At 41.0% G+C, this 27,330-nt stretch overlaps 2 protein-coding genes across 3 annotated transcripts in view; one reads left to right on the forward strand and one right to left on the reverse strand.

The window, feature by feature from the left end:
- Window positions 1-26,554, reverse strand: LOC126086129 (laforin-like). Its single transcript, XM_049902326.1, has 5 exons — window positions 26,513-26,554; window positions 26,304-26,397; window positions 11,132-12,257; window positions 8,080-8,176; window positions 1-4,045 (listed from the first exon to the last, which is right to left on the reverse strand). The coding sequence occupies exons 1-3, from the start codon at window positions 26,552-26,554 to the stop codon at window positions 11,431-11,433; spliced, it is 963 nt and encodes a 320-aa protein (XP_049758283.1). The 3' UTR covers window positions 1-4,045; window positions 8,080-8,176; window positions 11,132-11,430.
- The window catches only part of SMAD4 (SMAD family member 4), a 47,292-nt gene continuing 31,725 nt past the window's right edge, over window positions 11,764-27,330 (forward strand). For both annotated transcript variants that reach the window (XR_007519154.1, XM_049899899.1), the window contains exon 1: window positions 11,764-11,853. The gene's annotated coding sequence lies outside the window, so the exon portion shown is untranslated. The remainder of the gene's footprint in view (window positions 11,854-27,330) is intronic.

Raw genomic sequence — 27,330 nt, forward strand, 5'->3', positions numbered from 1 at the left:
TCCACCCTCCCTGTCCTTCACACACAGCTCATTCCCGAGGAGTGGGTGGGAGGCACGCGTGGCTCCAGTGCTCCCAGCAGCCTCTCTCTGTCTGCTGGGCCTAATTTCTACCTCTAAAAGGTGGAACTTGATTATACTCGAATCTTAAAAAAAAAAGAAGAAGCTGTGATTTTTGGTCCAAGAAATTATTTTCCTCAAGGTTGTCTCCCTTCACCCGAGGAAAAAAACCAAAAAAAAAGCTTTAAAATAAGAAAAATTTGGTGTTGTTTAGGTAGTATATTTCACGTCAGGGTTTAAAGTTAAAAATTCTTAACACGAATATTCATTGTAAGATTCTTTTGTCACTAAAACGATGTAACAGCACAAATGCCAACTCCTTTTTTTTTTTTCTTTTGATGAAATCGTCATCTCCAGCATTCCAGTGCCTGTAATGTTCTCTCTCGTGTCTGTGACAACCAAGACTGTTAGATGCCAAGTTCACTTGTTGGATTAAAAACTGTCTAGTTTTTAAGCTGATTTGGAGTCTTCTAGGGGAAGGGAAAGACTGGTTAAATCCTAATCATTTCAGTTAATGTTCACGGCCATTCAATTCAGCACTCTAAAACATGGCATCCAGCAGGCTCACTATGCATGCTGATTGAATGAAAGGATATTTGAAACAAGAAAACCCAACTTATTGTAAAGGATTTTAAGTGGATAGAATCACAACTGTGAACTATTTCTGAAATCATTTAGTGTTTCTTTCCATTATTCCCTTCCCTGAGAAAATCTGAACTTAGGCCCTAGAGGCCTAAGGCCCTGGAGTCTAGGGTCTTGCCTCTGGTAAGTATGGTCCAAGGACCAGCAGCAGCAGCTTCATCTGGAAGCTTCTTAGAAATGCAGACTCTCCTGCCCCACTGTGATCCCCTGAACCAGAATCCGTTTTTTAACAAGATCCCCAAGTGCTTTGTGTGCATGTTAAAGTTTGAGCAGTACTGGTGGAAACACCCAAAATGTCCATCAACAGAGGAATGGACAAGCAAAACGTGGTATATACATACAGTGGAACATGACTCAGCCATAAAGAGAAAACAGTCCTGATGCATGCCACAACATGGATGAACCTAGAAAACCCCATGCTAAACAAAATAAAAAAAAGGCAGTTGCAAAAAGGTAAATACTATATGATCTCATTGATATGAAATAAGCAAATACAGAGAAACCACAGATTATTAGTGGTTACCAGGGGTGAGAAGGAGCGGGAATGGGAGAGTTTTTGCTTAGGAGGCATTGAGTTTATGTTAACAGTAGTGGACTCATCTTGAAAAGGAGAGCAGACAACGATTGTACACCATGAAGAATGTCGTCAATGTTACTGGACGGTACATGCGAAAATTGTTTAATTGGTGAAGGTTTTGTTGTATACATTTTCACTATAATTAAAAAAATTTTTTTTTCTTTGAGCAATACTGCTCTAAGACACCAGGGGAACTTCCTTCCGAGGCACTTGGTCGGGAGGACCTCTAGGCCCTGGTTTCAGATGGGTGCAGGGCAACACCACACAGCACACTTTGTGGCAGTTGCTGTTGAACTGACCCTGACTTGTGAGGACCCCGTGTATGTCAGAATATAACTGGCTGACTTTGTGGAGACAGATCTTCCAAGGCACCTCTAGGCGGACTTAAACCTCTGACCTTTAGGTTAGTATTCGAGTGTGTTAACTGTTTGTACCACCCAGGGACTCCTTTCTCTCTACTTTAATGTGTTAATATTCCTTTGAACTATTGCAGAGTTAGCTGCATACTAATGGCACGCATACATGTCAGTACTCCTTTTACCCTTCACACTTCAGTGTGTTCTTCCTAAGAACAAGGACGTTCTCTTACATAATCACAATACCAGAAGGAGGCAAGCAAGGCCGGAGAGTGAGTGACCCTGAGACTGCCTCCTAGGAGTCTTGTTTGCCTCACCCTAGTCCTGGCCCTTTACACTATGGTTATCAAAATCAGGATACCTAACATTGGCTCAATACCGTTATCTAATCTACAGTCCATATTCCAGTTTTGTCAGCTGCCCCTTTATAGTGATCGTTTTCTTCCAGATCCAATTTGCAACCATTTAATAGTATCTCTTCAGTCTCCCTTATTTGTCTTTCGTGACATTGGCATTTTTGAAAAACACAGACCAGCCTGTCTTTCTTTATGGGATGGCCCCAAATCTATCTTTCCAGCCTCATCTCCTGCCTCTCTCCTCCATGCATCCATTCACCAAGTCTTCTCTGACCCTTGCTGTATACAAGACAAAGTGTTAGTTAGGCGCTCGGAGAAAGTGAAGAAAGAGAACCTCTGCCCTCAGGAACTGAAAGCCCAGTCTGGGAGTTGAAGAAAGGGCACTTAACTCTGACAAACATCAGGGAATGGCTTCTGGAGGAGCACCCAGTCTTAAAGCAGAAGAATGATACTATACGTTCCAAACCGAGCCTATGTACCTATCACTTTGAATTTCAACTTTTAAATCAGGCTTCAATTTAATTTTTTAATAGGCAATACATTCAATGGTTCAAAAATAAATTATACAGTGAAAATTTTCCTCCACCCGTACTCCCAATCTGCTCAGTTTCTACCCTACTGCCATGCAACAGTAGTTACACATTTCTAATATATTATTAGAGTTTCTTTATGCAACTATATTTTTCCTTTTTTTTTTTTAAACAAAAGATAGCATAATATACACAATGTTCTGGACCTTGCTTTTTCATCTGACAGTAAACAGTAAAGATTTTTCCATTCCAGTAGGGAGAAAAATCTCACTCTCTTTTACAGTTAGTGTTCCATTCTACAGATGTATTGTAACTTATTTAACCAGCTCCCTTCTGATAAACACTGAGTCGTTCCTGCATGCTATAGGAAAGAATGCTGCAATATGTGGCCTTTTATAAATGATCTTGTTTGTTTTGTTTGCTTTTTGTATATTGATGGCTACATATTGAACTTTTTTTTTAACCATTCCATAAAGACTCCAACCACTTCCATATGTGTAGGGTGTTTTCTCTGCCTTGAAATTCACCACTTAATCCTTGTCTGCTGGCAAAGTCTAACTTTACCTCAAGTTCCAGTTAAATGTCACCCCGTCTGTGAAGTCTTCTCTCTCACTCAGGCAAGATTTGGCTGCTCCTTCTCTGTTCTTGAGGAGCCCTGGTGGCCCAGTGGTTAAGCACCCCGCTGTTAACCAAAAGGTTGGTGGTTCAAACCCACCAGCTGCTCTGTGGGAGAAAGATGTGGCAGTCTGCTTTGGTAAAGATTTACTGCCTTGGAAACCCTATGGAATAGCTCTGCTCTGTTCTACAGGGTCGCTATGAGTCAGAATCGACTTGATGGCAGTGGATTTTGGGTTTGGGTTTCTCTGTTTTCTCAAAGAATTCTATTCCCACACCATCAGAATCATCTACTAACACTTCATTCTTCACTCACCAGACTGGGAGTTACTCAAGGGCAGGAGCTGTAGTAAATTTATCTCTAAATCCCTTTAGTGCTTGCACCTGGTAGCTATTCAGTTAAATGTTCGTTGCTTGAATGGGGTGGTTAGGGCTGGCAAAGAGGTGCTGGACTGCTCCTGTCCGTGGCTCTGAGCTCCACCTAAAACCAAAAAACCAAACCCACTGCCCTCGAGTCAATTCTGACTCATAGTCGACCCTATAGGACAGAGTAGAACTGCCCCACAGAGTTTCCAAGGAGCACCTGGTGGATTCGAACTGCGGACCTTTTGGTTAGCAGCTGTAGCACTTAACCACTATGCCACCAGGGTTTCCTCGAGCTCCTCCTAGTCTCTGCGAATTGTTAAAGGACTGCTGTCAGAGAAAGGGGGCTGATTTCCCTCCCACTCCCACCTAATTCCTTCCTTCCCGTCTCCACCTCTTTTTCCTCTTGGGATTCTGTCCCCAGCTGTCTTTGTGGCCCATTCTGGATCTGGCCTGGACAGCAGCTCTTATGGCTTTTTAGGGTTGGCGGGGGGCACTGGCTCCACTCATCTTCTTTCTTCCTCATCAAGTGTTCGGTTTTCTTGGAAACTAAAAGACAAATATCTTGAAGTCAAAGGCATGTCAAGGTCACCCTCAAACATAACAATACTTTAAGCCAAAGGAGATGACAGAGTTTACTACATTGCTTTTAGGAATGTGGGAAACACTCATGGTGTTTAGGTTAATCAATGTTAAGTGACACTGAGGGACAACTTGGTTTATTTTTGAAAACACTAGGTTATATGTTTTGCTGTGTATATGCTCAGCAACACCACACACACAAAACACTAGGTTAACTCTAAAATGTCATGATATACTAACACGTGACTAGAGCTGTCAATTGCTGGGTCATCTTCAAGTTAACATTATATGCCTTCCTGGGTGGGCAGTGCTAGAGGTGAGAGCAATCTGTCTCCATCCCTGGGATGGAAAGGTAAAAAGCCCCCTATAGTAAGTCCCTGGGTTACAAATGTTCAAATGTCCCTCAGGCTAAGGGATAACTCCTACTTGCTTTTTCAATGTTATGTAAATTTGCCCTCACCTTGAAATGACTGAACCAACACTCATGTACAACAAATTCATCACAGTCGCCTTCACTTGCTGCACCTGCAGCTTTTAAGTCACTGAAAAGCCTTCAAGCCTTTTCTGCATTAAAATAAGGTTAAGTAAGAGCCGCATGCCCCTGTACTGACTTACCTACAAATTCAACTTAAAAACACACTTAGGATCATCTCGTTTGTAACCCAGGGACCACCTGTATTCTCCTTACCCTTGGGAAGTTCCTATCATAGGAGGTGGAGCCATTAAAGAAAACAAAAGGAAAAGAAAGGTTTCTAGAATTTGCCTGCCCAGGTCTAAGAAGGATGTGGGAACTGAGCTGTTTCACGTGCAGTCTCAGGGAAGGGTGGTAGCTTAGCTCTCCTTGAGCGCTTTGGTGCTGTGGTCTTCAAATCTTGCTTGCTTGCCTCCTAAAACAAATTTAAAAATTGTGTTTCTTCTTCTACTTTTTAAGTCATACCTAAAATGTTTCACCATGAGCCCAAATAATGGCAAGGTTTATTATTTCTGGCATATTATACGTATTGGCATTTTAAAATAAGATTGTAACATCATTCTTTAAGTGTATCCAAGGGAATCTAAATGTCATAATGCATCCCATCCATCATTCATTTTAAAAATACGTGAACAAGCATTCCTTTAAAAGAAATTTTACGCTGCTTGTTTTCTCCTTATCTTATATTTCCATTCTATTTGCCCCTAAGCATTTTAATATATTTTAGACCCTAGTGTCTTTTATTGATCAACCTATCACATTTCCCTACAATAACATTAAAAAACAAATTCTTGTGATCATGAAGTCCTCAGTAAAAATCATCTTGATTGTATAATTAATTCAGTTTTAATACCTAATTGATCTAAACAACATTAGTATTAAAATTTCGATAAACTATTAAAATTAAAGTGTATAATTTTATTGCTGGAGTGAAATAGGGTTTGGAATCAACTCTATTCCTAGTTTTCATTTTTATGGATAGAAGGATGAGATACCTCGTTCATGCTTTCAACAAATATTTACTGAACACCTCTTATGTGTCAATAGCTATTCTAGGCACTTTGGATACGTTCCCAAATAAAACAGAAAAGTCCATACCCTCATGGAGCTTACATTCTCGAGGGAATAGACAGACAATAAACGTAACATATAAGTAAATAATACAGTACGCTAGCAGATAAATGCTATGAGGGAAAAAATAGAGCAGGTTAAGGTGGATCTTGGGCGCAGAGGGAGGGTAAATCATGAGTTGATATTTTAAATAGGTCAGGGTAGGCCTAATTGAGAAGGTTACACTTGACCAAAGGAGGTGAGGGAGTCAGCCATGTGGTATCTGCGGGAAATGTGTACCAGGCAGTGGGAGTAGCCAGTGCAAAGGCCCTAAGTTGGGACCATGGCTGGCATCTTCTAGGTCAGCAAGGTCAATGAGGTTCGAGAAGAATGATCCAAGAGTACAGTAATAGGAGATGAGATCAGAGAGGTGATAATAATCAGGAGTGGGGGAAGCAGATCTTGTAGGGCCTTATACCTATTGTAAGGATGTTGGCTTTTACTCTGGGTGAAATTAGAGGTATTTAAGCAGAGAAGTAGCATGGTCTGACTTATGTTTTAAGAGGATCACTCTAGCTATTGAGAATAGACTGAAACGGGCAATTCTGAGAACAGGAAAGCTGTTAGAAGACTACACCGACTCCTCACTTATCAACACGGTTAGGTTCCAAAGACCAGATCATTATGCAAAAATTGGCATTGTGTGTGAATGGAGGATGACTACATCAAATCACAAAGTGCAGGATCACCACAGCATTACATAACTGCCAAATTACATCGTTACATAACTGCCAAACCACTGAGAGTCATGGCCCAGGCAAGCTGACACATAACCGTAACCATCATAGCCAGCATTACTCGCACTTCAAACCCTGGCGTTTGTTACTGCTGGATGTATGTCATTAATGCACAAAATAGTCAGATGGAGTTTTTACTACTGTCATTGTCATGGATTAAATTATGTCCCTCAAAAAATGTGTGCGTCAATTTGCTGGGCTATGATTCCCAGTATTGTGTGGTTGTCCTCCATTTTATGATTGTAACTTTATGTTACAGAGGATTAGGGTGGAATTGTAACACCTTTACTAAAGTCACATCTCTGATCCAATGTAAAGGGAGTTTCCCTGGGGTGTGGCCTGCACCACCTTTTATCTCTAAGAGATAAAAAGGAAAGGGAAGCAAGCAGAGAGTTGGGGACCTCATACCACCAAAAAAGAAGCACCCGGAGCAGAGCGCGTCTTTTGGACTTGAGGTTCCCGTGCTGAGATGCTCCCAGACCAAGGGAAGACTGATAACAAGGACCTTCCTCCAGAGCTGACAGAGAAAGCCTTCCCCTGGAGCTGATGCCCTGAATTTGGACTTCTAGCCTACTAGACTGTGAAAAACAAATTTCTCTGTTAAAGCCATCCACTTGTGACATTTCTATTATAGCAGCACTAGATGACCAAGGCAGTCATAAATGCGAAATGTCAGATAATCGATAAGTGAGGAGTAAGTAAGTGTATTCATTAATCCAAGCCTGAGATAATGGTGGCTCAGACGAGGAGGTAGCAGTGGAGGTGGTGAAGGATGCTCTGACTCTGGACTAGATGCGGGGCATAAGAGAAAGAGGGAAGTCCAACATGACTTCAGGGTTTTCGGTCTGAGCAACTAGAAGGATGGAGTCACCATCAAGTGAGATAGGAAAGCCAGTCAGTGGAACAGGTTTGAGAGTTAATATCATTCAATCTGTGGCATGTAAAGTTTGAGATGTCCAGTAAACTGCTGGACATTAGAATCTGGAGTTTGGGTGAGAGGTCTGGGCTGAAGATACAAATTTAGGAGCTGTCATCATATATGATGATACCGTGTATCTTAGAAGAGACTGGATGAGATCATCAAGGAAATAAGTATAGATAGAAAAGGGAAGTGCAAAGACCGCACCTTGCGTCATAGCAAGGTTAAAGGTCTAGGAGAAGAGATAGAACCAGCAAAGAAGACAATGAATGAGGGTCTAGTGATGAAGGAGGGAAATGAAGACAGTGTGGTTAAAAAAAAAAAAAAAAAGTGAATCAAGTGATTAGCTGTGTCAATTGTTAGACAGATCAATTAAGAAGAGAATTGAGGATAGATCATGGGATTTAGCCATGTAAAGTTCTTTGTTGACCTTGATAAGAGAAGTTTTGTTAGAGTGGTGAGGGTGAAGCCTCAACGGAGTGAGTTTAAGAGAGCGTGGGAGACCTACCACTCAGACGGAGAGCTGAAATATGCCACATATATAATTCTGTGCATGGTGGCATGTTGTTTTTTTACTACACATGTATGTAGTCTTAACACATATAGTATTTGGCCTATTTTTGAACTTTATATAGATGGTATATGGTACGCAAACCTGTTGCTGTTGAGTTGATTCCGACTTGTAGTGACCCTATAGGACAGGGCAGAACTGCCCCATATAGTTTCCAGGGCTATAAGCATTTATGAAAGCAGATTGCCACACCTTTCTCCCATGGAGCAGGTTGTAGATTTGAACCACCTTTAGGTTCGCAGCAGAGCACTTAACCACTGTGCCAGGGGGCTCCCATATGGTATGGATCCTGCTGTCAAAAAAAAAAAAAATAGAATGGGGTAAGAACTGCAAACAGTTGAAAGAGTCATCTAGAAGACTGGAGGAAGGAAGCAGGATTGCTGGGCAGCACTAAGGGCCTATTTGAGGTTCCTGGTAAAGGAGCCCTGGTGGTGCAATGGTTAAAAGCTCTTGGCTGCTAACCAAAAGGTTGGCTGTTCGAACCCACCAGCTGCTCTGTGGAAGTCTGCTTTGTAAAGATTACAGCCTTGGAAATCCGATGGGGTAGTTCCACTCTGTCCTTTAGGGTTGCTATGGGTTGAATGTCTTCCTTAATAATTGTCCAGCTTTCACATGCATATGATGCGATTGAAAACACCATGGCTTGGGTCAGGTGCACCTTAGTCTTCACGGTGACAACTTTGCTCTTCAACACTTTGAAGAGGTCCTTTGCGGCAGATTTGCCCAATGCAATGCGTCATTTATTAAGGAAGACCGAAGAAGAGTTGACGCCTTTGAATTGTGGTGTTGGCGAACAATATTGAATATACCACGGACTGCCAAAAGAATGAACAAATCTGTCTTGGAAGAAGTGTGGCCAGAACGCTCCTTACAGGCAAGGATAGCGAGACTGCATCTTACATACTTTGGACATGTTGTAAGGGGGGATGAGTCCCTGGAGAAGGACATCATGCTTGGCAGAGTACAGGGTCAGAGGAAAAGAGGAAGACCCTCAACAAGGTGGATTGACACAGTGGCTGCAACAATGAGCTCAAGCATAACAACGATTGTAAGGATGGCGCAGGACTGGGCAGCATTTTGTTCTGTTGTGCATAGGGTCGCTATGAGTCGGAACCGACTAGACAGCACCTAACAACAACAACTTGGGTTGGAATCAATTCGACAGCCATGGATTTGGGTTCTAGGTGATAAAATTAAAGTTAGACTAGTCAGTGTGGTTATGTTTTTTTCTACGCACATTCAGATCATGGGTGCTGGTGTGGAATAGGTGGAGAGCTGGCTTTAACCAGGGTTGTGGAGGGGTGAGAGTGTGTGCAAGGGAGTGATTAAAATGACTGGCCAGGGATATAACGCTGGTAAGGATGGGAGAGAGGATATGAGGGCTGAAGAATTATTGGTGTTAGAGCACTGCAGGGAGTGACCTGGAAATATTAATTGACCTGTCTGGTGGTCAGAGTATGAGATGTTTCAAATTATGATTATAGAGTTTGATGACAAGGGTCAGGGTATGACTATTGAGGTGAGTGGCTGAGTTAGGGTGTAGAACAAGATCCTTGGAGGAGGAGAAGTCAAGGAACTGAGAAGCCAAGGTTTCCCTTCAGCAAGAAGGTGAAGGGAATCTGAAGAGTTGGAAGGGCATCCCTATGATCCCCACCTCCTGGTGTTCATGCCCTGGTATTCCCCTTCCCTTGAGTGTGGATGGCACTTGTGACATGCTTCTGGCCAACAGAGTGACAAGATGTACGTGATTACATATATGTGATTATGTTCCATGAGACTGTAAACTCTGAATTGCTGACAAACTCCTCTTTGCTGGCTTTGAAGAAGCAAGCTGCCACAGTGTGAGCTTTTACTATGGAGAGAGCCACATGGCAAGAAACTGTGGGAGGCCTCCTACAGAGAGCAGAAAGGGATTCAGGCCCATAGTCCTGCAGCCTACAAGGGACTTAATGCTGCCAACAACCACGTGAGCGGTGCCTGGACTCCTGATCCACAGAAACTGTGAGACAATAAATGTGTGCTGTTTTAAACTGCTATGTTAGTGGCAATGTTGTTATATAGCAAAAAATTACTAATACAGAGGGGAATAGAAGAAGTTTGCTTAAAGCAATGTTTCTCAATTCTTTGAACTCCTTGTAAGGGATATATCTAAGAATTGCATATTCCATTAGAATATTCTGTTACCAAATCATGACAATTTAGTTAGATCTTCCTTCAATTTTGTTGACAGCAAAGAACTGGAAACCATCTGATTAGAAAAAAAACACTCATTAATTAAGATCATTCACTTTCTCAGCATAGACACCAAAGTCTGAATTGTCCCTTTGAATTGCCCTGGAGGTTTTTCCATCTTGGACAGATGCACCTTAGTAAGGGGTGGGAGTTTTGACTTTCCTTTGTAAGGTGGGAAAAAGATAATTTTGAAATAGGACGATGTGTTTGTCCTCAGTGTCCTTTTAATCAGAATAATTTTAGACAAAACTACATATGGCAGTGAAAGATCTAGGAACAGGTTTCCTTAAAACTAGTCTTGGAAAGTTTTCATGAACCCCCAGGGGTATGGGAATGTCAGTGTGAAGACAACTGTTTCAGGGGCTTCCTAGAAGAAGGAAGAGCCTGGGCTGCCCAGGGGTGGGCTCTTGTGTGTGAATGATAGAAGGGAGAGTAGAGAGTCTCTGGGAGATAAGGCCCAAGAAACAACTTCAGAACCGTCTTATAATTAGTTTTGGTGGGGCCCCCAACCCAAGTATTTCCTGGCTGGGGAAAAAAAAAAATTCTGTATACATAGATAGAACGGGTTCTGAAACTTTTTAAGTTACAAAAGAAATGCATACGTCTTGTAAATTTTTCAAATAAGTATAAAGTCAAAAAGCGAAGTTTCCGCCTTTCGTCACCCAAAAGGTAACCCAGTTAGTAGGTGTGGTGCAGAAGCTTGAAGGTCCCTTACAACTCCGATTCTCCCTAGAACTCTGCCAGTGTGATCCACTCACACTTCTTACACTTAAACGGCTCTTAAATATGTGACTCCCTGATCCAAGTCCTGGGCGTCTCCTTAACCCAAGGGGGCGGCTCACTAGTTTAAATACCTTTGAATCACGTGATTAGGTCTGGTAGGAAAGGGGCAGTTATTACACCGGTTTCTTCCCAAATGAAAGTTCAAGTCTAATTTTTGTGCCCACTGGGTCCTCAAAAAATACCAAAATACAAAAAAGGCCCCCGCTGATTGCTTTTCATAAACACTTACGGGACGTCACGATACGCTGAGCTCTGTGAGACTGCAGCCCCTTCTGCGCTGTTTGGGTCCTTTTGGCAAAGGGATGCCAACTTCTCTGAGGACCACCTCCTCCAAGCAGTCTTCTACCCATCACAGCCGGGCAGCGCCCTACGCCAGAGCCAACGCCAGGACCGGCATCCGTGCCGGCAGCCAACCCGCGCCGTCCCGCGGGCGCATGCGCGGAGCGACCCTCCCCCGTCACTCGGGGCGGGAGGCGGGGGCAACGGGGAGAAAGCAAAGCCGAGGGGGGAAAGGGCCAAACCCTGAAATTACCCGGATGTGGTCTCCGCTCGCGCATGCTCAGTGTCCTCCCGACAAGTTGGCAGCAACAACACGGTCCTGGTCGTCGTCGCCGCTGCGGTAACCGAGCGGCTCGGGTGGCGGAGCCCGCGTTCGCGCTTGCCGCTCTCCTCGGGACGTCCTTCCCGTCCACCCCACGGCTCCATAGCCTCCCGGGGGGCGGGAGCGGGTGAGGGGAGCCGGCGCCCGGTGAGAGAGCACCCTACCCCCTCCCGCCGCGGGGCGGCCCGGGAGCTCGAGCCGGCCGGGCCCGCGCGGGCAGCGGCGCGGCGCTGAGGAGGGCGGCCTGGCCGGGACGCCTCGGGGCGGGGGCCGAGGAGCGACGAGCCCGGCGCCTCCGCGGAGGAGCAGCGGCGGGAGAGCGGACTCCCCGCGCCACCGCCCGAGCCCAGGTAACCGCGCCATGTCCCCCTCCCCTTCCCCGGGCCAGGCCGGCGCGCCCCGCCCGCGGCTCCCCGCCCCGGGGTGGGCTCTCGGCGGGGAGCGCGGGAGGCCGGTGGGTCGGCCCCGAGAGTGAGCGCGGCCGCGGGACGAGTCCGGCCGCGTCCTCCGCGGGTTGGGCGGCAGCGCGGCGCGTCCCTTCGTTGGCGCTCCGAGGCCAGTCCTCCGCCCGAACTCCCTCGCAGTTTGGTTGGGGAATCGAGTTGAACTCGGACGGGGACTCCTGCTGCAGCTCTTTGTTGTTCTTGAGTACTTTCACCGTCCGCCCCTGCCGAGCGCGTTGGTCTGGCTGGAGTGTGTGAACCGGTAGAAACCTTAGCTCCAAATAAAAGTTGTAAATGGTTTGTCTTAATTTCTTAAGCAAAAAAAAAAAAAAAGATTTGTCCTTTACTTTTTCTTCCTGGTTGTGTCATTCCAGTTTACGTTTTTGGCTTTGATCTGTTTACTTACTTTTTGAGTATTGTCGATGATGGCGGTGTGCAGGAAACATAACACCTCATTGAAACGCCCCCCCAGCAAAAAATGCTTCCTAATAAAAGACAGTTTATCTTGCTGCTAGGACTAAGTGTATTGAGCGTGAAATTGGTGTAGTGTGGAGGGCGGTGTCCCCATCACATGCCCCAAACTGCTGTTACGATTTCTTAAACTAGGTTTTTAGAGAAACTGTTGTGTTTAGCTAACTTGAACGCTTTTCTTCGCGGATATGTCATTTTTTTTAAAAACCCTATGGAAGATTAGTAGTTATTTTCCCCTTGAAAATTCTAGTAAGCTTTTTTTTCCCCAATATGAACACATTTATTTCTAATTAAAATCTTTTTAGTTTCTTAATGTTTTTAGTTTTGGCACTATAGTTTAAGGCGAAACTTCCAGTTTTTAGGAATAATTACAAGATATGGGGAATCACCTTAAGTAGTCTGAATTGACTTTCTAAAGGCAAGGAGTAGTCTTGGCTAATTTTTTACAACCTTTGACTTTTACCAGAGTTAGCATCCTTTTAGTCTCAGTAGCAGCTTGATTATTCATTGTGTTTAAGAAGTAGGTTCAGTACTTTTGGCAGACAGAAGCCATTTAGAGTCTCAATAGAAAAAACAGAAATGCATACTTTCATAAAGTAATTAGATTTGAGACATTGCATTTGAATTTTTTTTTGTAGATTTCATAAATTACTGTTGCCATGCTGGGACTAAATGTATATCAGTTGAGATACGAAGTTCTGAAGTGTCACTTTTCTATTTCTGCTAAGGATTTAGTCTCTGTATTGGGAAATTCTGATATAGTTACCATCTGACATTCCAAGTTGTAAATGATTGATAAGATTAACATTTTAAAATATGGTTTCTCATTAATGTTTCTTTCATAGTGCTATCATGATTTTGTTTTCTTTAACCTGTTTATTGGGGAACAAGTGTAATAGAGTGAGGCCAAGCATTTATGATTCGGAGTAGCTTTAGGTCTAAAGGTGGTGATAAATTATGTAGGCTTAAGTTATTGGAATTAAAACTAAAAGCCTTTCTGGAGAAAATTGATATAATATTTTGTGAATGTATTAATAGAAGTGGCTTTTTCTTTGATTTCCAGGTTTTTGGGTTTGTTTTAAAGAGTATTACATGTTAATTTTTTTTTTTTAAATAAAAAACAAGTTTCTCTGTTTAGCTCAGTGGCTTTAGTGTAAATCTTGAACTTAGAAAAAACTGCAAATCTGTTTCAGACTTAATGAAAAATTGTGCTGAGAAAGTCACTTTGAAATTTTCCTGAATAAGTTTTATATGAATCATTGACCTTTTATGATGGCTTTGCTGTTTGTGGAAACCCTGGTGCCATAGTGGTTAAGAGCTACGACAACTAACCAAAAGGTCGGCAGTTCAGATCCACCAGGCGCTCCTTGGAAACTCTATGGGACAGTTGTACTCTGTCCTGTAGGATCGCTATGAGTCAGAATCGACTTGACAGCGATGGTTTTATGGGTTTTTTGCTGTTTGTAGCAATCTGTTTATACTACAAAGCAGTAAATCTTATTTCTAGGGAAGTATGCTTCCCTTTCTTAAACTCTAGTTGAGCTATTTTTCCATTTGTGCATAATTTTTTTTTCCCGTTTTCTTTCTCTTTTGTTTTTCTTCCAGAGTTAAGGAGCCAAGCATTAATTTGTGCTGCCCAATCACACTCCAGTTCTCCCACTTTGAAGCTACTTTTTCTGATGTAGCCAGTATTATAGTAACACCTTTAGACAACATTCTAAAAAAAAATAATTGGAATGTAAATTGCTGAGGCTCCACCAGAGCAGTTAACCCTAATGCATCTGCCTAGTTCACTGAATACAAAATGCATATTTAGTCTTGTCTAAACTTTTTTTAAGCTTTAGCCTGCTTTGCTGAGAACATACATTATTTTTCTTATATTTAAACTATTCAGTTCTGTTTTGTCCCTCTAGCTCATGCTTAAGTTTTTTTTGTTTCATTTTTCATTCAGTGATTCGAGAGTGACTGGCTCTTTAAGCATCTTATATTAGCCGTTTTAGTGCTCAGTGTACAACACATTTGGATTTCCTTTTTGTTCTAGAAGACTGTAGTCAGGCAGACTTTTTTTTGCTTGAGCAATGGCGAAGGTGATTCTGAGGTAAAGCTTAATCATGTATAAAACCAACCTGACTAAAAAGATTTCATTTTTTTTTTCCACACTAAATGGAAGTTAAAGGAGCTAAAGTAACACGCGTTTAATACAAATTTGTTGAATTATTAAATTTTGGGCATTTTGCTCAACAGTTGTTGAAGATGTGATTGCTTTAAAATGAGAAATTCAGCTAATTGACAAATACGCCTGTATGTCATTCATTTGAGCCACTTTCAGTATGACAGTGTTTGCATCATAATGTTTTAGTATATGATTGTTAATGATTTAGAATTTAATTTTTTTTTTTTCACATTCCAAAATGTGTGTTTTCGGTGATGGGAAATGTGGCCGAATTCCACTTTCTCAGGAGTAAGGTATTTCAGGGTGCGTCACCTTGACACTATTAACATGGTGTGATTGGTATCCAGGAAAATTTGTTTAGCCTTCAGAATGAATGAAAACTAGGGTCCAAAAAAATTTAAAACCCCAAAACATTGCCGTTGGACTCATGTGTAGAACTTGATGGTAGGTGGTCAGATTTTTATAACTTAGAAGAATTTAAATTTTGATTGCAGGTTATATCATACCAAAAAAACCCAAACCAAACCCAGTGCTGTCGAGTCGATTCCAACTCATAGCGACCCTATAGGACAGAGTAGAACTGCCCCATAGAGCTTCCAAGGAGCGCCTGGCGGATTTGAACTGCCAACCCTTTGGTTAGCAGCCGTAGCACTTAACCACTGCGCCACCAGGGATTCCGGTTATAGATCAGATAAATTACAAGAGACTGATTGTGAAGTATCTCTTACATCTTAATTAAAAATTCCAGCTCAAAGACTATGTATTTCATTACTTAAATTTTTTAATATAGTTTGGAAAACTTGTAATTAGGTGTGGTTCATCTTTCTACTGCTTTTTTTTAACCCCCAAGGTAAAGGGCAGTGGGCAGTAACCTTGGCTGAACTTTGAAATCCCTTAGGAACTTTACAAAATAACTGATGCCCAGATCCCACCTGCCGAAATAGCCATCCATTTGGTTTAGGGTGTAGCCAGTTCAGAGCTCCACAGTGGTTGAGCCATTAGGGTCTTCTTTTTCTTTTGAACTCTTTCACATGTGTCAGCTTTACATTATTTAACACTGTGATGTACACATGCACGATGTAACTATCTCATATCTAACTTAATGGGTCTTTTGAAGGTATTGCCACGTTTGTCTTGCTTCCAAGTTTTTCCACCCTCCTCCCTTCCCTCCCAGTTCATTTGCAGTGTCTGGTAGCAAGTTTTAGGAAGCTTTGTTTCCCGTGGTGAGAAGTTGGTATATCATCACTATTTTAAATAGGAAATTGGTGTTTTAAAGTACTCTAAAATTTTTACTTGGCTCCACTTAGAGACTTAATGACTTGAAGTGTCTAAATTGACATCTAAACACCTAGGAGAGTTTGGTCTTATTAGGGATAAATCTGCTTGGAGAACATAGTTTTCTAGCTCCAATAACTGGGCCCGTCACTGGTTCCTGAGAAGGGCAGATTGTATTGACTAAGCTTTTGCTCTCAGCTGTTAACTTGTATACTGTGAGACAGTTGCTCAACAAGTCCAACCAGTTAGCAGTTAGTTCTCTACAGATTATTTAGGGCATGCTCAGTTCCCCATTTACATCCCTTTAAGTGGTTCCCAAGTGCTGGTCTGCAGAGTAACTTACATCTTGGTCTCTGGAAATGCTTATGAATGAATGAATTCCTTGGCTGTACCCCTTCCCTCACCACACACACAGATTTGGAATGGAATGGGAGGAGGTATGGGAATCTGTATTATAAAAAAAAGTACTCCTTGGATTAAAAAATTTTGGGTTATTTTAGCATGGTTATTCTTTATTGTTTCATTTGTTTTAATGCAGCACATACAGGCTTTACTTTGCTACCATGGGGCACTGGAGTGATTTAGGTAGTTAGTTAAAATTTCTCAAACTCCAATTTACAAGTTTTGAGTGCAAATCCTATTTATGATTTAAAAAAGGAACTGTTACTGAATATATGTCTTTATAGGAAGGTATGATTTCTGTACCCTAATGAGATGAATGTATACTACAGGTCTTTTTCAAGTCAAAATGTATTTTAAATGTAAAGCTGAATTAAGGATGTACGCATATCAGTTGTGTTCGCTAATGAATTCTAGGGCATTTGACATCAGTAGATGCATTGTAATGGTTGAATCGTCTGATGAAGGGATGACCACCGGAAGTAGTATTTTATGGGGCAAGATAAGCCAGGAGTCCGTCATACATAAACACACTAAATCCACCTGTGTCATACATGTCTCCTCTTAAATTAGTTGAAGGAAGAATTTTATGTGTATAGGTGTTGAAATGAAGTGACTGGCTAGTTGTAAAGAAAAAAATGACGTAACTTCTATGTAAATTAGCCTTTTTCATCAGTCTCATGTATTAATAAAATTATAATTTGTTTTACTATCTTTCTGGTAATTTTTGAAGTGAAGTGCATAGGCTAGATTGGTGCTTTGTAAACTGACAGCACCTCAGACTCCTAGAGTGCTTTTTAAAGGTAGGGTGCCACCTTTGATATCAGTAGGGCTGAGCTTACCTGCAGGGGATCCCGATACAGTTTTTGCAAGAATAAACTAGATGACTTGATAGACTCCTACATTTAAAAAGTTTTATGGAATGTATTTGTCAGTTATCAGTTGTTAAAATTCAGCTTAGTTTCCAGTGTTTTAAAATAATGGTTCCAAAGTGTGGGCCACAGACTCCTTGGGATCTCCAAGAGTCTTGTAGACAGTTCACGAGGTCAGAATTGTTTTCACATTAAAACTGAGCTGTTACTTACCCTTTCACTGTGTTGATGTTTGCCCTGATGGTGAAGAAGTGGGTGCTGGGTAAACTGCTGGTACCTCCGCATAAATCAAGGCAGTGACACCAAACTGCAGGAGTTGTTACTGTGTTCTTCACAGCCAAACACCCAGGGTAAGCATTTGAGAAATGCCATTTTAACTTAAGATTATGTTCTTGATGAAGCAGTAAAAAGTCTTAATTTTTAAAAATGTCTACCCTTGAGTGCATGTCATCTTAATATTCGATGTGATTAAATGAGAAGTGCGCACGAAGCACTTCTGCACATTGAAGGACTGTGCTGATCTCTGTGATTGAGCTGCAAGCTAAACTAGCTGCGTTTTAAATGGAGCACCTTTTTATTTTTACTTACAGGAATGACTGATAGATAAACCATGGTTATTCAGATCTCGGTATTTGGCAGGTTAAAATGAGTGAAGTGAGCCTGACATTTCAAGGAAAACAAATTTTGTTTCCAACGATAAAATTTGAGCCTTTAAGTGAAAACTAGGTTTTTGGAAAACTTCCGTCTGCCACTGTGAAGCTTGCCAGCTTCTCAATATTTAAAGAGTTTTTTGATGGAATTGGTGGTGATATTAGGGAAAGTGGCTTTTTAAAAAATATAAGGAAATATATAAATATATAAGGAAGTGTGTCTACATTTGGAAAATCTGCATAACTCATTGAACCTGTATTTTTCCAAATGACCATGATGCATGTTACAAAACCATACATGGGCAGGAGATCCATGCCAAGTATAACATAGACCAATGGATTTTTTATATAACAGAGCCAAAAATTTTATTGATATGGTTTCAGATTCCATATTGCAGCTAACCCTTAAGGATTGCCACTTGTTGAGTTTTGGTGTTGAATCAGAGATGAATATCCATTAAAATACTCTTCTCTTTTCAATTCCATACCTGTGTGAGACACATTTTCTTCATATAACCAAAACCAAACCCATTGCGATTCCAGCTCAGGGTGACCCCGTGTGTTACAGGGTAGTACTGAGCTTTGTAGGGTTTCCTTGGCTGTTATCTTTACCGAAGCAGATCACAAGGCCTTTCTTCCATGATGTTGCTGGGTGAGTTCCCACTGCCAACCTTTTGGTTAGCAGCCGAGCACAAACCATTTGTGCCACCCAGGGAATTTTTCTTTATATACCCAAAAAAACCTGTTGCTGTCGAGTTGATTCTGCCTCATAGCAACCCAAAATATGATAGTACAGTAGATTGAATGCAGGAGCAGATATGCAAATCCAGCTGTCTTCTATCAAGCTAGACATTAAAGAAATTTGCAAAAATGTAAGAGTGTCATTCTGATTTCTTTTTTTTTTGGAAAATGGTTATTTTTCATAAAATATTTTTATGTTAACATGTGTTTCTTATTGTTTTAAATGAATTAATAAATAAACATTTCTTAGTTTTAACTTCTAACATGATAAATTAATAGATACAACTTACATAAACAAAAGCTATTCGAGGTCATCAATGAAAGGGTAGAGGATGTAAAGAGGTCCTGGGACCGGAGAGTTTGACAGCCGATAGTCTCTGTATTATTAATAACTTCATTACTGATTGGTTCACATATGGTATATATTATATTGCAGCTATTCTGAGAATGTTATTAGTTGACTTTGTTATTATCTATTAGGAAATGTATAGCCTTGAAACTTAGTACAAAGGAGAATTCATTGGCTTGATCTGGAGATAGAGCTGGCCTCAGACTGGTAGATGTGGGTTTCTACCAGTATCATCAGGACTGTTATCTCTTGGCTTTGCTTTCCTTTCTGTTTAATTCTCACATCGGCTTCTAGCTAACACTTCTAGCTTCAAGTCCAGCAGAAAGAGCTTTTTTTTCCTTTGCACTTCTAATAGAAGTCCTGAAACTATACCATTGGTTTGGTTTGGGTTCTCTTCCACCTCCAAATCAACTAGTGTAGCCAGGGGATAGCTCTGATTAGTCAGGCTGGGAGTTTTCCCACCCACTCAGATGCGGAGATTTTCCTCAGAAATCACAGTAATGTTACAAAAGGGAATATATGCTGGCAGACAAAAACAGATGTCAACTATAGTACTTTGTTGATTTAAAAAAAAATAATCTATTAATTTAGAAAACATTAATTTTAAAATCAGATTAAGAGAACTTGGTGTACCAATATATAAAGCATTCTTAAATCTGAGACCCATGGCTAAGTAAGAAGCATACCGCTAAATTTGTCCCTTGTGGTTTATCTTAAAAGTTAACCACAAAAACCTTTGTGTTGCTTTGTTTTATTGCTTTCTCAAATTTCTATAATCATTCATCCTTTGTGCTCTTGAAAGTTTTCCAAATGCCCTCAGTTTGATGAACCTCAGCTTCCAAAAGTTCCTCCATTTAGGAAGGGCACTCCATGTTCATAATTGGAAGATTTAACATCGTTACAATGTCAGTATTACCCAGTGAGATCTATAGATTCAGGTCAGCATAATCCCAATCAAAATTCCAACAGCTTTCTTTGCAGAAATTGAGAGATCAGTCCTCAGATTTACATGGAATTGCAAATGGCCCTGAATAGCCAAAGCAATCTTGAAGAAGAACAAAGTAGGAGGACCCACACTTCTGGATTTCAAAACATACTGTATAGCTATAGTAATCAAAACAGTCTGGTATTGGTATAATAATAGCCATGTAGACTAATGGAATAGAATTGAGAGTCCAGAAATAAGCTCATATGTCTATAGTCAATTGTTTTTTTTTTTTTAATTGTGTTTTTGACAAAAGTTTACACAGCAAATTAGGTTCACATTTAACAATTTCAATAATACTGTCTTTTTGGGGGGGGTTATACATAATTGTTCAGTAACATTTATTTTTCACACTCTGTCAACATTCTCTTTAAACCCTGTCTTCACTGATTGACATGGTTAGGTTCCAAAGACCAGGTCGTTGTGCAAAATCAGCATTATGCAAAAATGGAGGATGATCACATCAGATCACAAAGCAGAAGATGAGTACATCATTATATAACTTCAGATTACATCATTACATAACTGCCAAACCACTGAGAATCTGGCCTAGCCCAGTTGATAACATAACCTCAGCCATCCACAGCCAACATTACTCTCGCCTTGTACCTTGGCATTTGTTACTACCAGATGTACATTGTTAATGTTCAGAATCATTGGGTAGTAGATTTTTTACTATTGTCATAAATGCAGAATGTCAGATAATGAGCTAATCAGTAAGTGAAAAAAAATTTTTTTCTTTTGTAGGCATATTCCCATTCTGGTTGTTCCATTTCCATTTATCTAGCTCCCCCCGCCCCATCTTCTCATCTTTGCTTTAGGGTAAATACTGACCGTTTGGTATCATACAGATGCTTTTGGTCAATTGATTTTTGACAAGAGTGCTTCATCGATAAGAATCAGCATAAGTCCAATTCCCAAAATATGAAAATTAATCACATTCCCACCTTCCTACTTTTCAATCATCTCTGACACCATCTGTCCACTAGGCACTCTCTCTGCCTCTAGCCACTTGGGGCTAGGTCAGAGCTAACAAGTTGAAAGGACCTGTTCTTCAGAGTGCCAAATAGGCAGACACCAGCCACAAACTTGGAAGTCCACATGACATCCATACCTCTGACCTGCTGGCCATAAATTTGGGATTTTCCTACTTACGCCTTCAGGATGCCGTCTACAATCTTGGGGGCCTCCCCTGAACTCCCTTACCTTCATCTGCTGGCTCCCATTACTCTTTAGGTTTTGATAGCTCACTGGAACTACTCAACAGAATTCTCAGGAAATACTGTGCTTATGATTATAGATTTATTATTGTGAAGGAATACAAATGAGGATCATCGTAAGGGAGAGACACAGGACAAGTCTGGGAGGACTCCCAGGGTGGGGTACTCGTATCCCAAAGAGGGCATATTACCTTTCCCTCACCAACCAGGAAGCTCTTAGTGTGTCTGTGTTCAGAGCCCTTATTGGCTTTATTGTGTAGGCATGATTGAGGCCTCATTGCATGTGCATGATAGGTTGAATTAACTCCTAAGGTTAGTTGATATTGGATTACCAGGTGGTCTTCCTTTTCTGGCAGGCCCCTATTCATTAGCATAAATCCTTAGGTGTGGCCTGGAGGTTTTAGATGATAAAGGCATCCCAATTACTCAGGAAGTTCCAAGGGTTGTCTCTCAGGAACCAAAGGCCAGTTTTTTTTTGTTTTCCTTTTTCGGTAAGGTGATTTATTACTGCATAGATGCTAAGTTGATGCAGTGGGGAAAGAAGAGTATCTTTAATAAATGGTGCTGGAACAACTGGATCTCGACATGCAAGAGAATGAAGTTGGACACATACCACACACCATATGCAAAAATTAACTCAAATAGATCAAGGACCTAAATGTAAGAACTGAAACATAAAACTTTTGAAGAAAACGTAACGGTATTGCTTCAGGACCTAAATTTTAAGAGTGGGTTCTTAGCTACGACACCAAGAGCGGATTAACAAAAGACGAAATAGGTATATTGGGCTGCATCAAAATTAAAAACTTCTGTTCAACAAAGGGCTTGAGTAGCAAAGTGAAAAGATAGCCCACAGACTGGGGGAAAATATTTGGGAACCATATATTGGATAAGAGTTTAATATCCAGAATTTATAAGAAATTCTACAACTTAAAAAGACAACCCAATTAAAAAAAAAAAAGGACTTGAATAGACATTTCACCAAAGATATACAAATGGCTAACAAGCATATGAGAAGATGCTCAGCATCATTAGTTATAAGGGAGATGCAAATTAAAACCACAGTGAGATACCATTTCGCCTCCACTAAACCAGAAAACCAAACTCATTGCTGTCGAGTTGATTCTGACTCATAGTGACCCTATAGAACAGAGTAGAACTGCCCCATAGGGTTTCCAAGGAGCAGCTGGTAGATTCGAACTGCTGACCTTTTGGTTATCAGCTGGAGCTGTTAATCCCTGCCTACCAAGGCTCCTCACAAAAAGGTAAACATAGAGCTACCACATGACTCAGCAGTTCCACTCCTGGGTGTATTATGTTTCCGGACATTGCCAAATGTCCCCTGAGGGGCCAAATTGCCCCTTGGTTGAGAACTGCTGGCGTGGCTATGTAACTTTGGCCAATTGAATGTGAGCAGAAGTGTTAGTCAGCCTTTAAGAGAAAGTGCATGAGTTGTCCTATACCTTCCTCTGCCATTTAAGGTCATATGTAAAGATGGAGTTTTTGTTAGCCTAATCTCTGAGAGATGTCAGTGAGCAATGCCCCAGTTGACCAGTGATGGACATGTAGCATAAACAAAAAATAAACCTTTCAAGCCACGGAGATTTTGGAGCTGGTTATCAGTGCAACATAGTCTGTCCTATCCTGACTGATTCATCATGCTGAGATTCAGCTTGTCTGTAGACTTTCTGTCATTGTCTCAAATCACATTACTACCTGAGTTTTAGCATTTAGTACTTAGTGTAATATATTTGGATTTTTTTGACCACTGGTACCCTTAAGGGATGTTGTGGAAATTTGTCGGAGGAGTTTGGTAAGTGGGCCCGGGGATATAATCTTGCAATGTGAGGGACAATGAAGAATTATCTTCCATCACAGAAAAGCCCCAGAAATTCATGCATGAGGAAAGCATATAATTAGCGTAGAACCTAACACCATCTTAGTAGCTACGGTATCCAATTTTCTAGGAATTCACCTTCTCTGTTAATTGAAGTTATTTTGTTTGGAACTTTATCAAGAGTTCACAATTTTAGTAAATCCGTGTCACCAACTGTAATGCCATTGTGGGGTTTTGAATTGCCAGTACAACACACCTGCCAGGAGTCAGAATCAACTCAACAGCAATGGGTTTTTGTTTTTAATCTTGGAATCTCTGAATTTGTAACTGTCTTATGATGGTTCTACATATAAGTTCAAGCATCTAACTTCTTTAATGTACAAATTACTCTTTTTCTGCTTTATATTACAGCTAGGGCATTGTTAGGTTTTTATGCATACTTAGGTTAGAATTTTATTTCAAGGTAGTTGTAAGGTGGTGATGTAAATTATTACAAAAATGAGATAGAGTCTGAGAGTTGAGAACCGCTTTCAGATTATGTGCTACTTTGTCTTTGTATCTGTAGTGTTTTGTATATGATAGATACAATGTTTGTTGAGTTCAATTTACGGTTCTCAAATTGCTTTTGGGTACATTGTTGCATTTGATTACTACAGCAAGCCTGTAAACTGGCAAGGCAGATATTGTTCCCATCTTACAGATGAGAGAATTGAAAGAGATGCTAACGCACCCAGCCACGCTGCTGGAGCTTTGATGAGAACAGTTGTATTTATACCAGTTTAATGCCCTTGTCTCTTTTACTTCCATACCACTCTTTTTTTTTTTTTAAACTCAATCTACATGTGTTACATATCGGAATGTCTGTATATCTTGCTGGTATTATTTTTTATGCAAGGAACTTTTCATTATCTTTTAGGCACTTGTGACCATAGGAATACAACAGAGACAAACAAATATACAAGAAAGCTGTGTTTAAGAAAGCAAGGTCATTTTCATTAGTGTTCAAAGAAATTTGCAATTAAGACAACCTTTAGGCCAAAAAAATTAGTTTTAGAAATGATAACATCTAGTGGTGTGATTGTAGTGAAATGGCTATACTGAGCACTTTAATTAAATGATAGATTGGTTACAAACTGTTTGGGAATGTAATATCAGAAAATGAGTTCAACAACAAAAGTACTTGAACTCTTCAAAATTGATTCTAAGGAGATTTCGCAGAATAAAAACTATAGTCAACACAAATCACTTGCCTAGTATATGCCAGGAACCTCACAATGCTGGGAATTTCTAAGATAAGAAGAATGTGTTGCTGTTTTCTTGAAGTTCTGAATTTGTGCCAAGAGAGGGTGAGACAAATATGTAATCAGGTAGCTATAATATCCTGTATTGAGCTGTAGTAGGGATATGCTGTAAGTTTGGGGGAGGGAGTCAAGAAACACACCAGGGAAGTAATTCTCTTTGAGAATTGAGGGGAGGAGGCCAGTGTGTCCAGAGGAAACACTCGGACAAATTGAGGGTCATTTGAGCTACACTTTGGAGGGTGGCTAGGACTTTACCGTGTGGGTAAGAGGGGGATTGGCCATGTGTATAATGATAAATAAGGTACAGTCCTTGCCTCCTGGAGCTTTCAGTTCAGAAAGTAAAATTGTGAGGCTGGCATTCAGAGATTTCAAACTGGTAGTTCTCTTGGGCCAAATTTGAGTTGAAGGTATGTTTTGTGTGACTACACAGTGATTTCTCTCTCTTCCGTTCTTCCTGTTTCCCAATGACTAAGCTGCTAATAATTAAAAATGAGCTTTCACATATAAATGGACATTTTGTAGCCTCTCTTTAAATCGAAGGTCTGGGAACAGTGAGGTAGCATCCTCGGATGCCATGCATTGGTTGAAGTGAGTAGTGGTTACCTGCTTTAAATGGGCATGGGCTTGTGTTTTTCTTTACACCTGGCATGTGTTATTCATTTACATAACTTGCCTGGCTCCTGTAGCCCTTTGAGTTGTGTGGATGGGTGGTTTCTCTCTATTCCTGTCTTCCTAAATTTTCTGACAGATTTTAATAGAAAATACAGGAAAATATATAATGTGTTTTAGGAAAATCTTTTAAAACAATTAAACACTTTAGTATTCAGATACCAACTAGTTTTCAGTGAATGTTGTGTGTTAGACACTTTATATAGACTTACTCCTTTAAACTGTTTAAACTGTTTACCTCCTTTTAATCAGGTTCAGTGAGTTTAAGTAACTTAATTTGTCCAGCTAGTTAGTGTGAAAGCTGTGATTCACATACCGTAAAACTCACCCTTTTAAAGTGTACAATTCAGTGTTTGGTTATTTTTTGGTGTATTTACAGAGTTGTGTAACCATCACCACTATCAGTTCTGGAACATTTTCATTACCCCCAAAAGAAACCTGCATACCCATTAGCAGTCGCTCCCATTCTTTCCTCCCTGTAGCCGCTGGCAACCACTAATCAATCGCCTGTATGTCTCTGTGGGTTTGCCTGTTCTGGACATTTCATATAAATGGAATCATAAAACATATAGCCTTTTGTAGCTGACTTCTTTCACTCAACATAATGTTTTCACGGTTCGTCCGTGTTGTAGCATGTATCAGTACTTCATTCATTTTATGACTGAATTATATTCTTTTGTATGGCTAAACTTACACATTCCTGAGTTGGTGGACATTTGGCTTGTTTCTGCTTTTGGGCCATTGTGAATAATAGTGCTTTGAACATTCACGTACAGGTTTTGTATGGATGGATGCTTTCGGTTCCCCTGGGTATACAGGCAGTCCCTGGGTTACGAATATCCACTTACAGACAACTTGTACTTTAATGTTACGGAGATTTGCCTTCACTTTGAAAGGATTGAACCAATTCCTACTCACAAGAAATTCTTCGTCAGAGTTACCTTTACCTGCTGCACATGCAGCTTTTAAGTCATTGAAATGTCTTTTCTTGTGCTGAAGTAAAGCTAAATAAGAACCGTATGCCCCTGTTCCATCTACAAATTCAACTTAAGGACACAGGAATGGATCTGTTAGTAACCCAGGGACTGCCTGTGTATATCTAAGAGTGCAATTGTTGGGTTATATGGTGTGAGAAAAAAAAAACAAATCCCTGCTTTTCACTTCTAACAGCAAACCGTAAAAGTCCATCTAATCAATTCAGCTATCAGTTAGGTTCCCCTCTGTTCCGACACCAGCTGCACATGCAGCACCTCTGGTCCTAGCCATCTGGAGCTAGGTCAGACCTCACAGTAAAGGGCACAGGCGTCCAGACTGCTGTGTTGGCACAACACGTCAGGTGCCAGGAGTAAGCTTAGGAGTCCCCAAAACACTCTCACTTCTGACCTGCTGGCTACAAACTTGGAGATTTCCCTTACCCCACTTCAGGATACCACCTATAAGCTTTGGGATCCCCAGCCCCCTCACTTCGCAGCTGCTGGCTCCCACTACTCCCTTGAGTTTCGTAATTCGCTAGAACAATGCACAGAAAATACAGAAAGTACTATACTTACAATTATAGTTTTATTACAGCCAAGAGGGTCCAAATGAAAAGACGCATAGGATGAGGACTGGAAGGGTTCCCAACCTGGAACTTCCGTGTCCCACAATAGAACACCCTACTGCCCATGTTCATCAGTGTCTTTCACCAACCAGGAAGCCTACAGAATGTCCCTCTCCAAAGTTTTATTAGGGCCTCGTTATGTAAGCGTATTGATTGAATCAGCCCACTTACCCTGAGCTCAGTTGATATCACCTGGTGGTCTTTTTTTGACCTGGCCAGCCTCCAACTGAGCACCTCATTAGCATAAGCCTTCAGGTATGGTCTGGAGACCTCATCAAAGCAACTTCAGTCACAGGGGAAATGCCAGAGTTTTAGAGGCTATCCCCTCAGGAGCCAAGGACAAAGACCAAAAAAAAATTTTTTTATTATGCTTTTTAAGTGAAAGTTTACAAATCAAGTCAGTCTCTCACACAAAAACTTATATACACCTTGCTACATACTCGCCATTGCTCTCCCCCTAGTGAGACAGCCCGCTCTCTCCCTCCACTCCTCCTTTTCACGTCCCTTTCTCCAGCTTCTAACCTCCTCTACCCTGTCATCTCTCCTCCAGGCAGGAGATGCCAGCATAGTCTCAAGTGTCCACCTGATCCAAGAAGCTCACTCCTCACCAGCATCCCTCTCCATCCCGTTGTCCAGTCTGAAGAGTTGGCTTTGGGAATGGTTCCTGTCCTGGGCCAACAGAAGGCCTGGGGGCCATGACCACCGGGGTCCTTCTAGTCTCAGTCAGACCATTAAGTCTGGACAAAGACCAAATTTTTAAAATAAAGTTAATTTTAAACCCCACGCATGACAACTGTGTTTAACAGTTTGAGGAATTGTCAGACTGCTTTCCAGAGTGGCTT

Source organism: Elephas maximus, chromosome 11 (assembly GCF_024166365.1).
Source record: "Elephas maximus indicus isolate mEleMax1 chromosome 11, mEleMax1 primary haplotype, whole genome shotgun sequence".
NCBI lineage: Eukaryota > Metazoa > Chordata > Mammalia > Proboscidea > Elephantidae > Elephas > Elephas maximus.